At 42.2% G+C, this 14,844-nt stretch overlaps 1 protein-coding gene across 1 annotated transcript in view; it reads right to left on the bottom strand.

Annotated features, from left to right (window-relative positions):
• The window catches only part of mtfr2 (mitochondrial fission regulator 2), a 42,075-nt gene that overhangs the window by 13,365 nt on the left and 13,866 nt on the right, over positions 1–14,844 (bottom strand). Inside the window, exons 4-5 of the mRNA XM_038799418.1 lie at positions 1,982–2,100; positions 1,450–1,679 (exon numbers count right to left, since the gene is read on the bottom strand). Coding sequence (XP_038655346.1) covers positions 1,450–1,679; positions 1,982–2,100 — 349 coding nt within the window. The remainder of the gene's footprint in view (positions 1–1,449; positions 1,680–1,981; positions 2,101–14,844) is intronic.

Consider the following 14,844-nt stretch of genomic DNA (forward strand, 5'->3'; position numbering starts at 1 on the left):
ATTTATTACTTAAACGCTATTTCTAAGTGCTCTCCTCTTGTCACCAGTCAAGGCTAAAAAGCCAAACTTTCTTCAATATGTCTTCATAGTTTTGATAGAAATCTGGTATTCTTTTCTGTACCATTTTCAAGATTTGAGTGCCCTTTGTGACCCAGTGAGCAGGATTGAACCATATATTCAAGATGCAGTCTAACCAAAGCATATCTCTTAAAAAGGTCTTTCATATTTCATTTACTATATTCATTAAAAAAACAATTGCCTTTTCTGCTTTGCACACTGCAACTTTGCAGTCTCCTTACCTGATATGCATAGAATCATAGAATTTACAGTGCAGAGGGAGGCCATTCGGCCCATCAAGTCTGCACCGGCCCTTGGAAAGGATACCCTACCCAGGCCCACACCTCCACCCTATCCCCATAACCCAGTAACCCCACCCAACCTTTTTGGACACTAAGGGCAATTTAACATGGCCAATCCACCCAACCTGCACATCTTTGGTCTGTGGGAGGAAACTGGAGCACCCAGAGGAAACTCACGCCGACGTGGGGAGAACGTGCAAACACCACACAGACAGTGACCCAAGCCGGGAATCGAAGCTGGGACCCTGGAGCTGTGAAGCAAATGTGTTAACCACTGTGCTACTGTGCTGCCCTACTGTGCTACCCGTTTCATTTTAGTTTAGCAACAGCATCAAATGTATATATTCGAAAGTGTTTCCTTTGCTAATACTACTCCCCCCCCCCCCCCAGATCCCTCGGAACAATCAAGGAACAAAATAAAAACAGAAAAAATGATGGAAAAACCAGCAGGGCCGTGTCTGTGGATTTCCTCCGGGTGCTCTGGTTTCCTCCCACAAGTCCCTTGTTAGGTGAATTAGACATTCTGAATTCTTCCTCAGTGTACACGAACAGGTGCCAGACTGTGGCGACTGGGGGATTTTCACAGTAACTTCATTGCAGTGTTAATGTAAGCCTACTTGTGACAACAATAAAGATTTTTATTATTAGAATCTCTAATGGGAGAAAGAAGAGTCATACCGGCTTGAAACGTTAACTGTTTCTCTGTCCACAGATGCTGCCAAACCTGCTGATTTTCCCCAACATTTTCTGTTTTTACTTTGGATTTCCAGCATCTGCAGTATTTTGCTTTTATTTTAAGAACAGGCACAATCTTCCACAAATCTCAATCTCCATGCCCTTTAAAGATTCATTTAAGAGAAATCTAGTGAAGCTTTTTAATTTATGTGCCCAGCGATGGCACTCACTGTGCATCTCATGTGAAAATTCCCTGGCGGAAGACTATGGAGTACCAAGTCAACAAAGACGCTGTGCACAGGTCAACAGATATTTAGCATTCACTGATTACTTCACTGGCTGTGAAGCAATTTCGCATCCCCCGAGATCATGAAAATGCTATGTAAATGCAAGCTTTTTTATTTATAAAACTTACAAGGAATATCCGATCTATGATCCTGCATCGTGACAAGCATAGCAATTTGAGACCTCAGACGAGTCAACTCATCTTCAAGTTGATAGATTTTATTCAAGGCATTTTCATTTGATGCACCAAGGTTCCAAGTACTATTTCTGCTTTTTAAATGATTTACAGAAATTGTTGGCTTGCAATATTCTTGCATTGGGCTGAACATCTGTTCAACCTTGACAGGACGAATTTCATTTCTGGAAAAAAGACAATCCAATCACATTACACATATCAGATTTTTTACATTTTCATTCCCAATTCTGTCTTAGATAAAATGCTCCGTGAACTATTAATATAACATTGTAAGTTAGCCCTTTTTAACACATTTTAATAAGAAGATTTCTGATTATTTTGATATTTTCAGGTGAGACGGCTTGCTTGCAGCTTAAGTGTTGCACAAAATCAAATTGTTTACTTCTCAATGAACACCATAGACAGACAAAATCAGCACAATTTGTGGATATACTTACAATACTAAAGCTATGGTAGACATACATACCTAAACCGAGTGAAAACTTCACCTTCATCATCAGCAATCCATCGTACATCAGCCAGAGATGGAACCATAGGTTTATGGCTGTAATTACATGAGTCAGGCTCCTTCAGTCCTGCCAAGAGCTATAAAAAAAGCAAAAAAGTCACACTGACGACACTTATTTAATGGATTAAGACTTACCAATAGGATACATAATGGTGACTATAGAGGTAGATTTCAAAAATGTCAGCATGGATTTATGAAGGAGAAATCATGCTTGACAAATCTAATACGCTGAGTATAGTCAGTCCTCACTTTAAGTCACCCCGCAACTGCTTAACGTCATTTCGCTTTAACATTGTTTCATTTTTCAACTTGAATCGCCATTTTTGGTTTTACTTTGGGTGAAATTCTCCGTTTGGGAGACTACGTGTTGACGCCAGGACTGAATTCCATGCGATTCGCTTCGCATTGGGGGCGCTTATGTGGAGAAATTCAAGACATTCTAATGGGCCAGCATTCTGCTGGCATGAATTCCGAGCAATTCCCGGCACAGCGGGCATTCTTTTAAAAAAAATAAATTTAGAGTACTGTATTATTCCTTGTATCTGAATAAAGGTCGTACTCTTACAGTTGAAGTAGATGCTTTATTGTGTAAGTTTGTTCTCTCTCCAGCACTTATACTCGATGTTACGTGAGAACTGTGTGCCTGTGTCCTGGTCACTAGCTGTCGTTTCTGTTAAGAGTGCCCCTTGACTTCCTGTTTGTCTATTATATACATCTCTGGTGCTCCCTCTAGTGGTTATTTAGTTGGTGTATTTACATTAACCCCTTGTGTATATACAGTGATGCATATCACTACATCCCCCCTATTTTCGTTTTACAAATTTCTGTACTTTGTTAAAGAAAATTGTACAAAAGGTATTGATGATTATACAAAGCCAATTACTATTTATGAGTCCAATCTTAATTTAAAAAATTATGAGTCCAACTTTATGAATTTATTCGGTTGAGCTTTTTTTCTTCTTCTGTTGTTGACGTGATGTTGATATAGTAATTTCTTTGTGAATGTCATTAGTGTTCTTGTGTTCAAGTAACCAACAAGTCATCACGAGGGGTTTGAATGGTCGAACCACCGATGTTGATTGACGTGGACATTTTTTCTGTGCTTGTGGTATCGATTTAGTGTCTCATCTGCCTTGAAAGCTGGTGTGCTTCTTTGTTCTTGAGCAAATGTGAATTTGTGAGATTTATTGTCATGCCATGGTATGTTTGTACTCGTCATTGTTTTGGAGCGTGCTGTTGCATTGTCCTTCATGTGCAGAGGTGTACCATGTTGTACAAGTCATTGTTTCATTGTTGTTTCTGTCATTTCTGTCTTTGTTGTTTTCATTGTTGTTCTTGTTGTGCTTGTTGTTGCTGTTGTTGTCTTTATTATGCTTGTTGTTGTTGTTTTTGTTGTGTTTCTTGTTGTTGCTGTTGTTGTTCTTGTTCTGTTGTGCTTCGTGGGGTTTTTGTTGTTCTGTTTGCGCCCAAATGTTCCGTGTGGATAATTTGAGTCGTTCTCAAAGTTATTGGTGTCAGTGTCCTTTGTGGTATCTGATGTTTCATTGAGCGTTTCTTCTTGAGGATTGTGAGAATGATCTGATGTTGCATTGATCTTGGTGACATCAGTCATTTGTGGTTGATCTGCTTCATCTGTGATCTCTTGGTGCTCCTCTTCTGGAGTCATTTCTGGTTCATTTGAATCATCTTTGGTTTCTTGGTGCTCCTCTTCTGGAGTCAAAATCTTCAAGATTTCATTTTCTTGTGTGTAGTTTAGAGTAGATGAGGTTTCAATTGACGTGGTCTCACTGGGTTCGTGAGTAGTTTCACTTTGAGTGCTTCTGTACAGACGAGCTGAGATCTGTCAGTCTCGCTGTGATCTTGCACATCTTGTATGTCGATTGTGATCACATTGTCACTGTTCTCACATACAGTGGGTAGAAATTCATTGACTTCTTGTTGATTAAATGAGCTGGGTAGACTTTCATAGTCTTCTCTTTGCTGTTCACGTGAACTTGGTAGACTTTCATAGTCTGCTTCTGGTTGCTCAGATAAGGTGGATAGACCTGCATCGTCTTGTTCATGCATGGATTTTGCTATGGAGTCTTTAGGTGCTTCCCCTTTGGAGTCTGTCAACGTGCTCTCTGTGGAGGCTTGCATCGCTCTCTCTGAGTCTTTCATCGCGCTCTGTGTAGAGTCGTGCAGTGTTCACTCTGTGGAGTCGATCTGTACTCTCTCAACAGAGTTGGTCAGTACTCGCTGTGTGGCGTCATTTTCTTCTTGGGTATTTGACAGGTTGCTGTCATCCAATGTATCGACGATCTGCCATTGCATCATGATACTGGATTCATCTACTACGAGTAGAGTTGTGTTGAGCTTTTCAACCATGTCGCTGATGCATTTGTGATCATATCCAAACAACTCAGCCATGTCTGAGTAGCATTCTTCAATATACAAATCATCTTTTTTTGTTTCGGATTTTTTATTGTGCTCTTCACTTTGGGTGGTGCAAACTGCTTGTTCCAGTGTGGAGGTTACTTTAAACTGCTGGTTTAAGGTCAGGCATTGTTCTGTCTTTTGTGGTACAAAAATTTGTTTTGTAGCTTTAAAAATCTTACTTATAATTTTTGGGCAGTGTTGCTTTAATTGGGCGTGGTCTGAGTCTTCTGATGTCATGACGCTCATGACGTAAAGTGTAGGAATCGATTGCGCATGCGCAAATCGATTTTCCTTACTGTACGCTTTTGCTTAAACTGCGCATGCGCAAACATTTTCGAACTGTGCGCTCTTTTTGTTCAACTGTGCATGCGCGGCTTGCGCATACACAGAACGATCCACATCCAAAACGTCTTTTTTCAATTCGGTCTTCGCACAAAACGGCTATTTTCAACTGCGCATGCTTGGCTGCGGTTTCCTGCGCGTACGTAGAAGCAGATTTGTGTCTTTTGTTCCCCAGAAAGTTTAAAGTGTGCTCAGACGACATTTTAACTTCTTTAGACCCGTAGAGAAGAACTTTTTCGGCGTTCTTTCATGGTAAAGACTTAATGTTAATTTTTTTCTTGCGATCTGCACTTTTCAAACGTTAAACCTTTCTGTTCTGATAATGATTGTTTGAGTTTCGCACCACTCATTCCCTGTGCAATTTGGTCTCCGAGCATTGAATGTCTTAAAGCAGCATTGTTACCGTGTTACTGTGATCTTCAAATTTTTTGAGTATTACTTCTAATTTGTTGTTGTCTTCACCTTTCAAGTAATTAAAGCAGTTATAGATTTCGCCAGCTTCATGTCCTGCTAGTAGCAGTGCAATTTTTGTTTCTTCAGAGGCTGTGCTCAAATCATTAGCTATGATATATATTTCAAACAATTGTTTTAAAATTTTTCATCTATGACTTAAATTACTGGTTGTTTTCAGCTGTGGTGGAGTTCCAACGAGTTCCATTGAATCAGCGAAGTCTCCCCAAATCGAATGTCCATTACGAGTTTTCTTCTGTTTTTGATCTTTCTTTGTCTGCATTTTGTGTAATCTAACTAGCAAGCGTTCTGAAGTCCTGTGGTACCATGTATTATTCCTTGTGTGTGAATAAAGCTCGTAGTCTTACAGCTGAAGTAGATGCTTTATTGGGTAATTTTGTTCTCTCTCCAGCGCTTAAACTAGATATTACATGAGAGCTGTCCTGCTCACTCGCTGCCGTTCCTGTGAAGAGTGCCCCTTGACTTCCTGTTGAAATGAAAATCGCTTATTGTCACAAGGCTTCAAATGAAGTTACTGTGAAAAGCCCCTAGTCACCACATTCCGCCGCCTGCTCGGGAGGCTGGTACGGGAATTGAACCATGCTGCTGGCCTGCCATGGTCTGCTTTCAAAGCCAGCGATTTAGCCCTGTGCTAAACCAGCCCCTTCTATTATATGTCTATTATATACATCTCTGGTGCTCCCTCTAGTGGTTACTTAGTTGTGGTGTATCTACATTAATCCCTTGTGTAGTGATGCATATCACTACAAGTACCCAATTCATTTTTACAAGTAAGGGCAATTTAGCGTGGCCAATCCGCCTGGCCTGTACATCTTTGGGCTGTGGGGGCGAAACTCACGCAAACACAGGGAGAATGTGCAAACTCCACATGGACAGTGACCCAGAGCCGGAATCGAACCTGGGACCTCGGCGCCGTGAGGCAGCAGTGTTATCCACTGCACCACTGTGCTGTCCCCCCCAGCGAGCATTCTAACCACTGGGGCCAGAATAAGCGGCAAGAGCCTCGTAGCTGGAGCTGTTTTTAAGCGATCCATTTACTACAGACGCACTGCAGGCATGAAGATGGCACAGAAAAGACCTGCCCCTCCCCCCCAAAGGTTGGGATTCCGAGGTGGACCCACAACTCCAAGCCAGTGAGGAGCGGAGGGCACTCTCTTCCTCAGCATCCTAGCATGGGTTGCACATTCCAGCATGCCTTCCTGAACAATGCCTGGAAGTAGATAGCTGGCTATCCGGAGGGATGAGTGAGTTCTCTGCCCTGAGAAGGGCAGAGAATCAGGGAGGGTTCCAAAGGCCGCAGTACAGGTATCCCCTGGTTAGGGTAAGCACTGCTGATCCCCTGCTTCCTGCGCAATGAGGCAGTGTTTCTGAGGAGTGTCAAATACTGATGGGCTACTGATTGAGCTTGGCCCTTGATGACACAGCTGGGGTATGACGGTATCCAGAGGGGCAGCCTGGGTGGGCTCCAAGATGACTAGAGATCTTCTGAGCCTTTAACGGACACAGGAAGCACACAGCGGTGAGCAGCCAGGCGTCCAGAAGTAGCACCGATGGAGTGCGTTTAAAAGACAGGCTACAGCAATGATGGTCTGAGCCAGGTCACCCCGATCCCAAGGAGGACACCCCACGTCCACGGACATGCCACTAAGTCACTACCCACAACTGCTCCCAGCCCAAGCAGTCATCCTCAGCAGGGCCGACAGTTTTAAACTGTTTTTCAGTGATTTTGTTTAGCCTTCCGCTCCCCCTCTGTAGACATGATGCCCAGTCCATGTTTTTAAATACTTGTAGTAATGCAGCCCACAAGATTTCCACCTAAGAGGAGCAGAGCATCACGGAGGGGCAGTGTATACGGTGTTCAACCCACTAATCACATTTAAATGCATGCAAATGCCAGTTTTGCATGTCGCAGCCGGTGCAAAGCGCAAACCTTTTATCGCAACCAGCGAGGAACCGGAGCATGGCACCCGATTTGGGCGCTGGGCATGGACCTGATGTTTGGCCAGACACCAGATTCTCCAACCAATTGCAATTCATGGTTGCGGCGTCACGAGGCGGAATATTTCAGCCACCATTTGCACTCTGGCCCTCCTTCGCCCATGTCCTTCACTCTGGGTAAGCTGCCGCCATGTTTTAATGACAGAACCACCACCGCAGTCATCAGAGATCCATGTTGCAGGCAGAGTGCAAGGTTCGAGATCCGGGAGAAAGCACTCAAGGAAGAGACAGGAATCTGCCATCGCCGATCTGCCCCGGCTCATCAAAAATGTTTCCAGGCTCTGGAGAGAAACAGAGATTGAGTAGGAAAGGAGAGAGAGAGCGAGAGAGAGAGATAAAGATAAAGGGGAGAGAGTGAGACAGACAGAGGGAGGCACATTGGCTGTGAATCCTCTGATACCACTGACACTGTAAACGAGGCTTCCCACTCTATGCGGCCCCCACCCTCCTGTCATGTGAGAGTGCCTTTAAGAATTGGATGTTTAAGAAATGTACCTTTAAGAAATGTAGCTGATCTTATTACTGAAGTGATGTCACAGGGGGGAGCTCAGCTCACTTCTGCTTTTTGGGAGTTTTAGTTTCAGTTTGAGACAGCAGCTTGGGTGTGACTGTGTTTTTGGCTGTGAGCTGCATGAAGAAAAAGCAAGGTGCTGGAGCTGAAGTCAACCAAGCTGATATATCTCTGCCATCCAACAGAAAATATATATTAACTGTAACCTGATGTGTTATTGTTTTTGTGAAGGTGAAGTCTTTTGGATGTGTAAAGGAACAGTTTGCAGGATTGGGTAGTGTTGTATTATTTTTGGGGTTATCTTTGAAGTAAGGGGTGTTAAGAGATCCAATGTTTATTTAAAAGGTTAATTTGAGTTCATAGAATAAACATTGTTTTGTTTTAAAAACCACGTGTCCATTATTATAATGCTACACATGGGGAACAAGCTGTGTGCTTCAAAAGCAACAATCCATTAAGGTGGGGGTTGGTTGAACTCCATGATACATTTTGTGGTTTGTGGTTCTGAAAACACCTCCCCCATAACAACTGGGGGCTCGAGGGGGCTAAAAGTCTGTCTATTGGATTGGCTTTTGTGAACTTAAAGACAGTGAAGGATTGTTGCTTTTCCGGTGTGGTGAGGAGAATGTTGTGAACAATGGCTCTTTCGGAGGCTCAGGAGTTTTTGGGGATGGACACAGTAACATGTGATACCTTACTGACAAAGACTAAAAACAGACTGTTAGGTTTGGCAAAAGCATTGCAGTTAACAGTGCCGAGCAAAATACAAAAAGACGAGGTACTTAACGTGGTATCTGCGCATTTACGTTTGCCAGTGATACATTCTGACTCATTAGATATGGCAAAGCTCCAGTTGCAGATTAAACAATTTGAACATGAAAAAGAATTAAAGCAACTTGAACATGAAAAATAATTAAAGCGGCTTGAATATGCAATGAAAGAAAAAGAAAGAGATAGAGAGGAAAAAGAAAAGTAGAGAGAAGAAAGAAACAAAGAGATAGGAAAGGGAAAAAGAGAGTTTGAACTTCGGAAAATGGCTCTGAAACATGAAAATCAGTTAAAATTGGCAGACTCAAAGGGACACGTACAGTTGGAGGAGATGGATGAGGATAATGAGACTGAGCGCCATAGTCGAAGACGTGGTGGGGATCTATTTAAATATGTCCAAGCATTGCCAAGGTTTGACGAGATGGAGGTAGAAGCCTTTTTCATTTCATTTGAGAAGGTAGCTAAACAAATGCAATGGCCACAGGACATGGGGGTATTACTGACTCAAACAAAGCTGGTAGGTAGGGCTAGTGAAGTGTTTGCATCTCTACTGGAGGAGGTATCTGGAACGTATGAGGAGGTGAAGAAATCCATCTTAAGTGCATATGAGTTAGTGCCTGAAGCTTACAGACATAATCTGCAACTGGTTTAGAAATTTAAGGAAAGAATTTGGTCAAACATACATGGAGTTTGAAAGGCTCAAACAGAGTAATTTTGATAGGTGGATAAGGACTTTGAAAATAGACCAAACGTATGACGCTCTCAGAGAAATTATACTTTTGGAGGAGTTTAAAAATTGATGTAGTGAGAACTCATGTGGAAGAACAGAGGGTTAAAACTGAGAGATTAGCAGCAGAAATGGCAGATGATTATGAATTAGTTCATAAATCAAAGATTGGTTTCCGACATCAGTTTCAGCCAGTGAGGGATAGAAACTGCAGACATGAGAAATACTCAAGTGGTAAAGGTAAAGGTGATCTGAAGGGAGACAATAAAGAGAGTGTACCTCAGATTAAAAAAGAAATCCAGGAGGGTGGAAAAGAAATGAAAAGTTTCAAATGTTTTCGCTGTAATAAACTAGTCCATGTAAAGTCACAGTGTCGGTGGTTGAAGAAAAGCACTGGGAAGGCTGATGTGGTAAAACAGGAAAAGACAGTGGGATTTGTTAGAGTGGTAAGGAAAGCCCAAGGGAAGCGAAGGAGGTGCAAACGATTGTACAGCCTGTTCAAGAAGTAATTGCTAAGAAGGTGTCAGATGTCTTTAAAGAATTTACTTGTGTGGTAAAGTTTACTCATGTGTATCAGGAGGAGCAGGTAAAGAAGTCACAATTTTAAGAGATAAGGGCTAGTCCATCTTTAATGGTAAGAGATGAGGAATTATGTAGTTTGGGAAGAATGTTGCCAGAAAAGGTGGTGAGATGTCGAATTCAGGGTGAGAGGAGTAGTGTTCCATTATATAAGGTAAGGTGGGAAAGTCCAGTGAAGAGTGTTGAAGTGGTAGTAGGAGTAATAGATAAACTATCTTGTCCAGGAATACAGTTTTTCTTGGGTAATGATATAGCTGGATCGCAGGTGGGAGTGATGCCTACTGTGGTCGATAAGCCAGTGGAAAATCGGACAACTGAAGAGTTGAAGGACGAATATCCTGGGATTTTTCCGGATTGTGTAGTAACAAGGTCGCAAAGTCACAGGTTACGACTTTGGGAAGAATGTTGCCAGAATAGGTGGTGATATGTGGAATTCAGGATGAGAGGAGTAGCGTTCCATTATATAAGGTAAGGTTGGAAAGTCCAGGAATAGTTTATCTTGGGTAATGATATAGCTGGATCGCAGGTGGGAGTGATGCCTACTGTGGTTGATAAGCCAGTGGAAAATCAGACAACTGAAGGGTTGAAGGACGAATATCCTGGGATTTTTCCGGATTGTGTAGTAACAAGGTCGCAAAGTCACATGTTAAGACAAGAGGAGAAATCAAAGAGGGAAGATGAAGTTGAAGTGCAATTATCAGAAACGATTTTTGATCAGATGGTTGAAAAAGAACAAGAACAGGTGGAGGATGAGGCGGATATTTTTTGATCAGGAAAATTGGCGCAGTTACAACAGAAAGATATAGAAATAAAATGGAAATATCAGAAAGCATATGCAGAAAAGCGATCTGAGAGTATACCAGAGTGTTTTTACCGTAAAAGTGATGTCTTGATGAGAAAATGGAGACCTGTACATATGCAGGCGGATGAAAAGTGGGCAGAAGTTCAAGTAGTATTGCCGGTAGGGTATAGAAAGGAGGTGTTGTGTGTTGCACATGAGGTACCAGTGGGAGGTCATTTGGGAATCAGGAAAACTCAAGCTAAAATCCAGAAACAGTTTTATTGGCCTGGACTACATAAAGATGTAGTTAAATTTTGTCAATCATGTCACACATGTCAAGTGATAGGGAAACCTCAAGCAGTGATAAAACAGCGCCCTTAATACCCATTCCAGCATTTGAGGAACCTTTTACGAGGGTCCTAATTGATTGTGTAGGACCGCTTCCTAAAACAAAAAGTGGGAATCAATATCTTTTGACTATAATGGATGTGTCTACTAGGTTTCCAGAGGCCTTTCCAGTACGCAATATTGCAGCTAAAAAGATTGTGGAGGAGTTACTTGAATTCTTTACTAGATATGGACTACCCACAGAAATTCAATCGGATCAAGGATCGAATTTTACTTCAAAGTTATTCAAAGAAGTTATGGATAGCTTAGGAATAAAACAATTTAAATCAATGGCGCCCCATCCAGAATCGCAGGGAGCATTAGAAAGGTGGCATCAGACATTAAAGACAATGTTTAGGGCGTATTGTCAAGATTATCCAGAGGATAAAGGAATCCCATTCGTATTGTTTGCAATTAGGGATGCACCTAATGAGTCTACCAAATTTAGTCCTTTTGAACTAATTTTTGGTCATGAGGTAAGAGGACCACTTAAATTGATTAAGGAAAAATTGGTGGGTGAGAAATCGGAAATTACACTATTGGATTACGTGTCAAATTTTAGGGAACAATTAAATAGAGCAGGTGAATTGGCCAGACAACATTTGAAAGTTGCACAAAATGTGATGAAACGGGTAGCGGACAAGAAATCCAAAGTTCGTAGTTTTGCCAGTGGGGATAAAGTTTTAGTGTTGTTACCAGTGGTAGGTGAGCCTTTAAAAGCTAGGTTTTGTGGACCTTATCAGATTGAAAGGAAATTAAGTGAGGTGAATTATGTGGTAAAAAATACCAGATAGAAGGAAGACTCACCGAGTGTGTCATGTGAATATGCTTAAAAGGTACTTTGAAAGGGAAGAAGAGAAAAAGGAGATTTTAATGATTCTAACTCAAAGTGACGAACCAAATCCAGGTGGCTGTGAATTTGACATACCTCAAATTAAATTGGAAAATGAGGACGTTCTTAAAAATTGGGATGAATTGTTAAGTTACCTTCCAGAGGAAAAACAAACTGACCTGAAAGAGTTATTGATATCACATGGGCAAGTTTGTAGAGATAAATTGGGAAATACTAAAATGGCTATACATGATGTAGATGTGGGAAATGCTGTTCCTATCAAACAACATCCATATAGACTTAATCCTTTAAAATTGGCACAGGTTAACAGAGAGATTGAGAGTATGCTTAAAAATGGCATATCTGAAGTGGGTTGCAGCCAATGGAGCTCACCCAGAGTGATGGTGCCTAAACCAGACGGTACCCAACGGTTGTGTGTGGACTATAGAAAGGTGAATGCAGTTACAAGAACAGACTCTTACCCTATCCCACGTTTGAAGGATTGCATTGAGAAAGTGGGACAATCTGCTTTTATCTCCAACTTCCAGACATGAAAAGAACATTTAAAACATCGTATGGAGTTCTTCGATCGACTTCAGGCGGAGGGTTTAGTGATGAACCCAGCCGAAAGTGAATTTGGAGAAGCCCGAATCACTTTCCTTGAGGAGTTTCCGATACCCTCAAGACGAAGGGAAATAATGTGATTTCTTAGCATGAATGAATTTGATCGAACCTTTGTGCAAAAGATTTGTGGCGTGGTTACTCCACTGATGGAATTGCTGAGGAAACGTTAAATATTTCAATGGACAGGGGACTTTCAACAGGCATTTGACTGCCTGAAAGCTGTAATTGCAAGGAGGTCTGTGGTCAGATTGAACTAAAGTATCTGATTCAAAAGAGAAATGCCGAGGAGTAGAGGAATGGATGGATCGTGCAGAGGCTTTCTTGTTCAAAGAGACTGTCAATCGAGAAGGTTTTCGGTTGGAGGAAGAAGAACGGGAAAAATGGACTATATTATTATACCTGTTTGCAGGTGTTGTTTTTTTAAAAACGAAAACGTATATTTACGGTGTGCATTTCTTAGTGGATGGTGCAAAAGTGAAAAATGAATCCATCTTGAAGTTGGTGGCTTTTTTTTTCTTGCGGGAGGTGTCATGTGAGAGTGCCTTTAAGAATTGGGGTTGGTTTAGCACGCTGGGCTAAATCGCTGGCTTTTAAAGCAGACCAAGGCAGGCCAGCAGCACGGTTCGATTCCCGTGCCAGTCTCCCCGAACAGGCGCCGGAATGTTGCGACTAGGGGCTTTTCACAGTAACTTCATTTGAAGCCTACTTGTGACATTAAGCGATTTTCATTTTCATTTCAGAATTGGATGTTTAAGAAATGTACCTTTAAGAAAAGTGAACTCAGTTTCAGGTGAGACACAGAAGCAGTGCTCCTCAGGGCTTGTTTAGTGATTTAGTGTTATCTAATTTGAATTCATACAGTATTTCTGATTTATTCAGTGATTTAACATGCTAGGGTGTGGGAAGTAGGAAGTATTATCAAGTAAAAAAAGGTGCAGAGAATTCGGGTAGACAGATAGCACTATGTAAAAAATAATACGGTATTCAGTGATTAGAGTAAGAGGGAACAAAGTATAGTCTAAATTAAGTTTACTGTTAATATATGTGAATGTGCAGCGAGTGATAAATAAGGCACATGAGCTACAGGCACAGGCAGCCTTTGGAATATATGTTGTGACAATAATGGAAACCTGGCTAAAAAATGGGCTGGACTGGGTACTAAATATTTATGGATGCGATGTGTTCAGGAAAGGAAGAAGGTAACACAGCATTGCTGATTTTAAGGAGAACATTACAGTGCTGTGGAGAGAATGTAAACTTGAGGGGTCAAGGACAGAGTATAATTGGATATATCTAAGAATTAATAAAGGTACCATTACACCACTGGGTCTATCCTATCGATCATTGTCTGGTGGAAAGAAATACAAACAAATTTGCAAGGAAATTACAGAGGTGCAAGGAATATAGAGTAGTTAAAATGGGTCTGTTTAATTAGCCTAACATAGACTGAGATAGTAATCGTGAAAAGGGCAGAGAGGTCACACTATCAAAGCTTTTTTTTTTAAATGAAGCCGGGCTGAAAGACTTCAGAGTACTTGTCGAAGACAAGTCCCCACTCGGAGAATTTTCTGCCAGTCGAAGTGCAAATGGTGTAATCGATCGCAGCCCAACAGGCTAAGGCCATTCCCTTGAACAATAAAGAGTGAGACGCAAGAGTCAATGTTATCCCAACAATACTCAGCTGTCCCCTGTATACGTGGTCAACCAAGCCGGTGTATCAGTCAAGGATAAAGTCTGCGCACCGCGCTTTATGCTGTCAAAGGTTCACCTTGCCACAACAGAAAGCGACACCCGAGTATCCAACTCAATGTTTACTAAATGGCCGTTCACCTACACTGAAACAAGAATGGGAGCCACACGGGGCGCCGCCACATAATTCAACTGCATAGACGTCTCTTTGTCCGAATGAAAAGTCCGGTTCCGAGGCAGACGCCTGCCCCTGCCGGGACCGCTGGGGCTCTCACTGACTGTGGCCATGCCTGGACTGGCATCCGCATGTCACGCACGGGCACAAATCAGCCTCAGCAGAATCCGGGGACATTTCCTGCCGTGACGGCTGGGCCTGCAACCATAGACCAGGGTTCCTTCGGCAGTTGGACCGGGTGGGGAGGAGCTATGTGGGAGGGAATACACGCTAGGGCGCTCGCCTCCACCCCCTGTATTTCCAGCACCTCAGGATCAACGGTTTACAAGGGATAAGGAGAGCTGTTGCACTTGTTGCAGTTTCAGTGGGCTCGGACAAGCGCTTTTGATGTGTCTCCACGCTGTTGACGCCGAAGGCCAGATGATTATGCAGCATCTCAGATAAAACAGTTCCATACTCACAGAACTGGGCAATTTTTCGTAGCCAGGACACAAATTCAGTGACTGACTCACACGGGGA

This window comes from Scyliorhinus canicula, chromosome 6, assembly GCF_902713615.1.
Source record: "Scyliorhinus canicula chromosome 6, sScyCan1.1, whole genome shotgun sequence".
Taxonomy (NCBI): domain Eukaryota; kingdom Metazoa; phylum Chordata; class Chondrichthyes; order Carcharhiniformes; family Scyliorhinidae; genus Scyliorhinus; species Scyliorhinus canicula.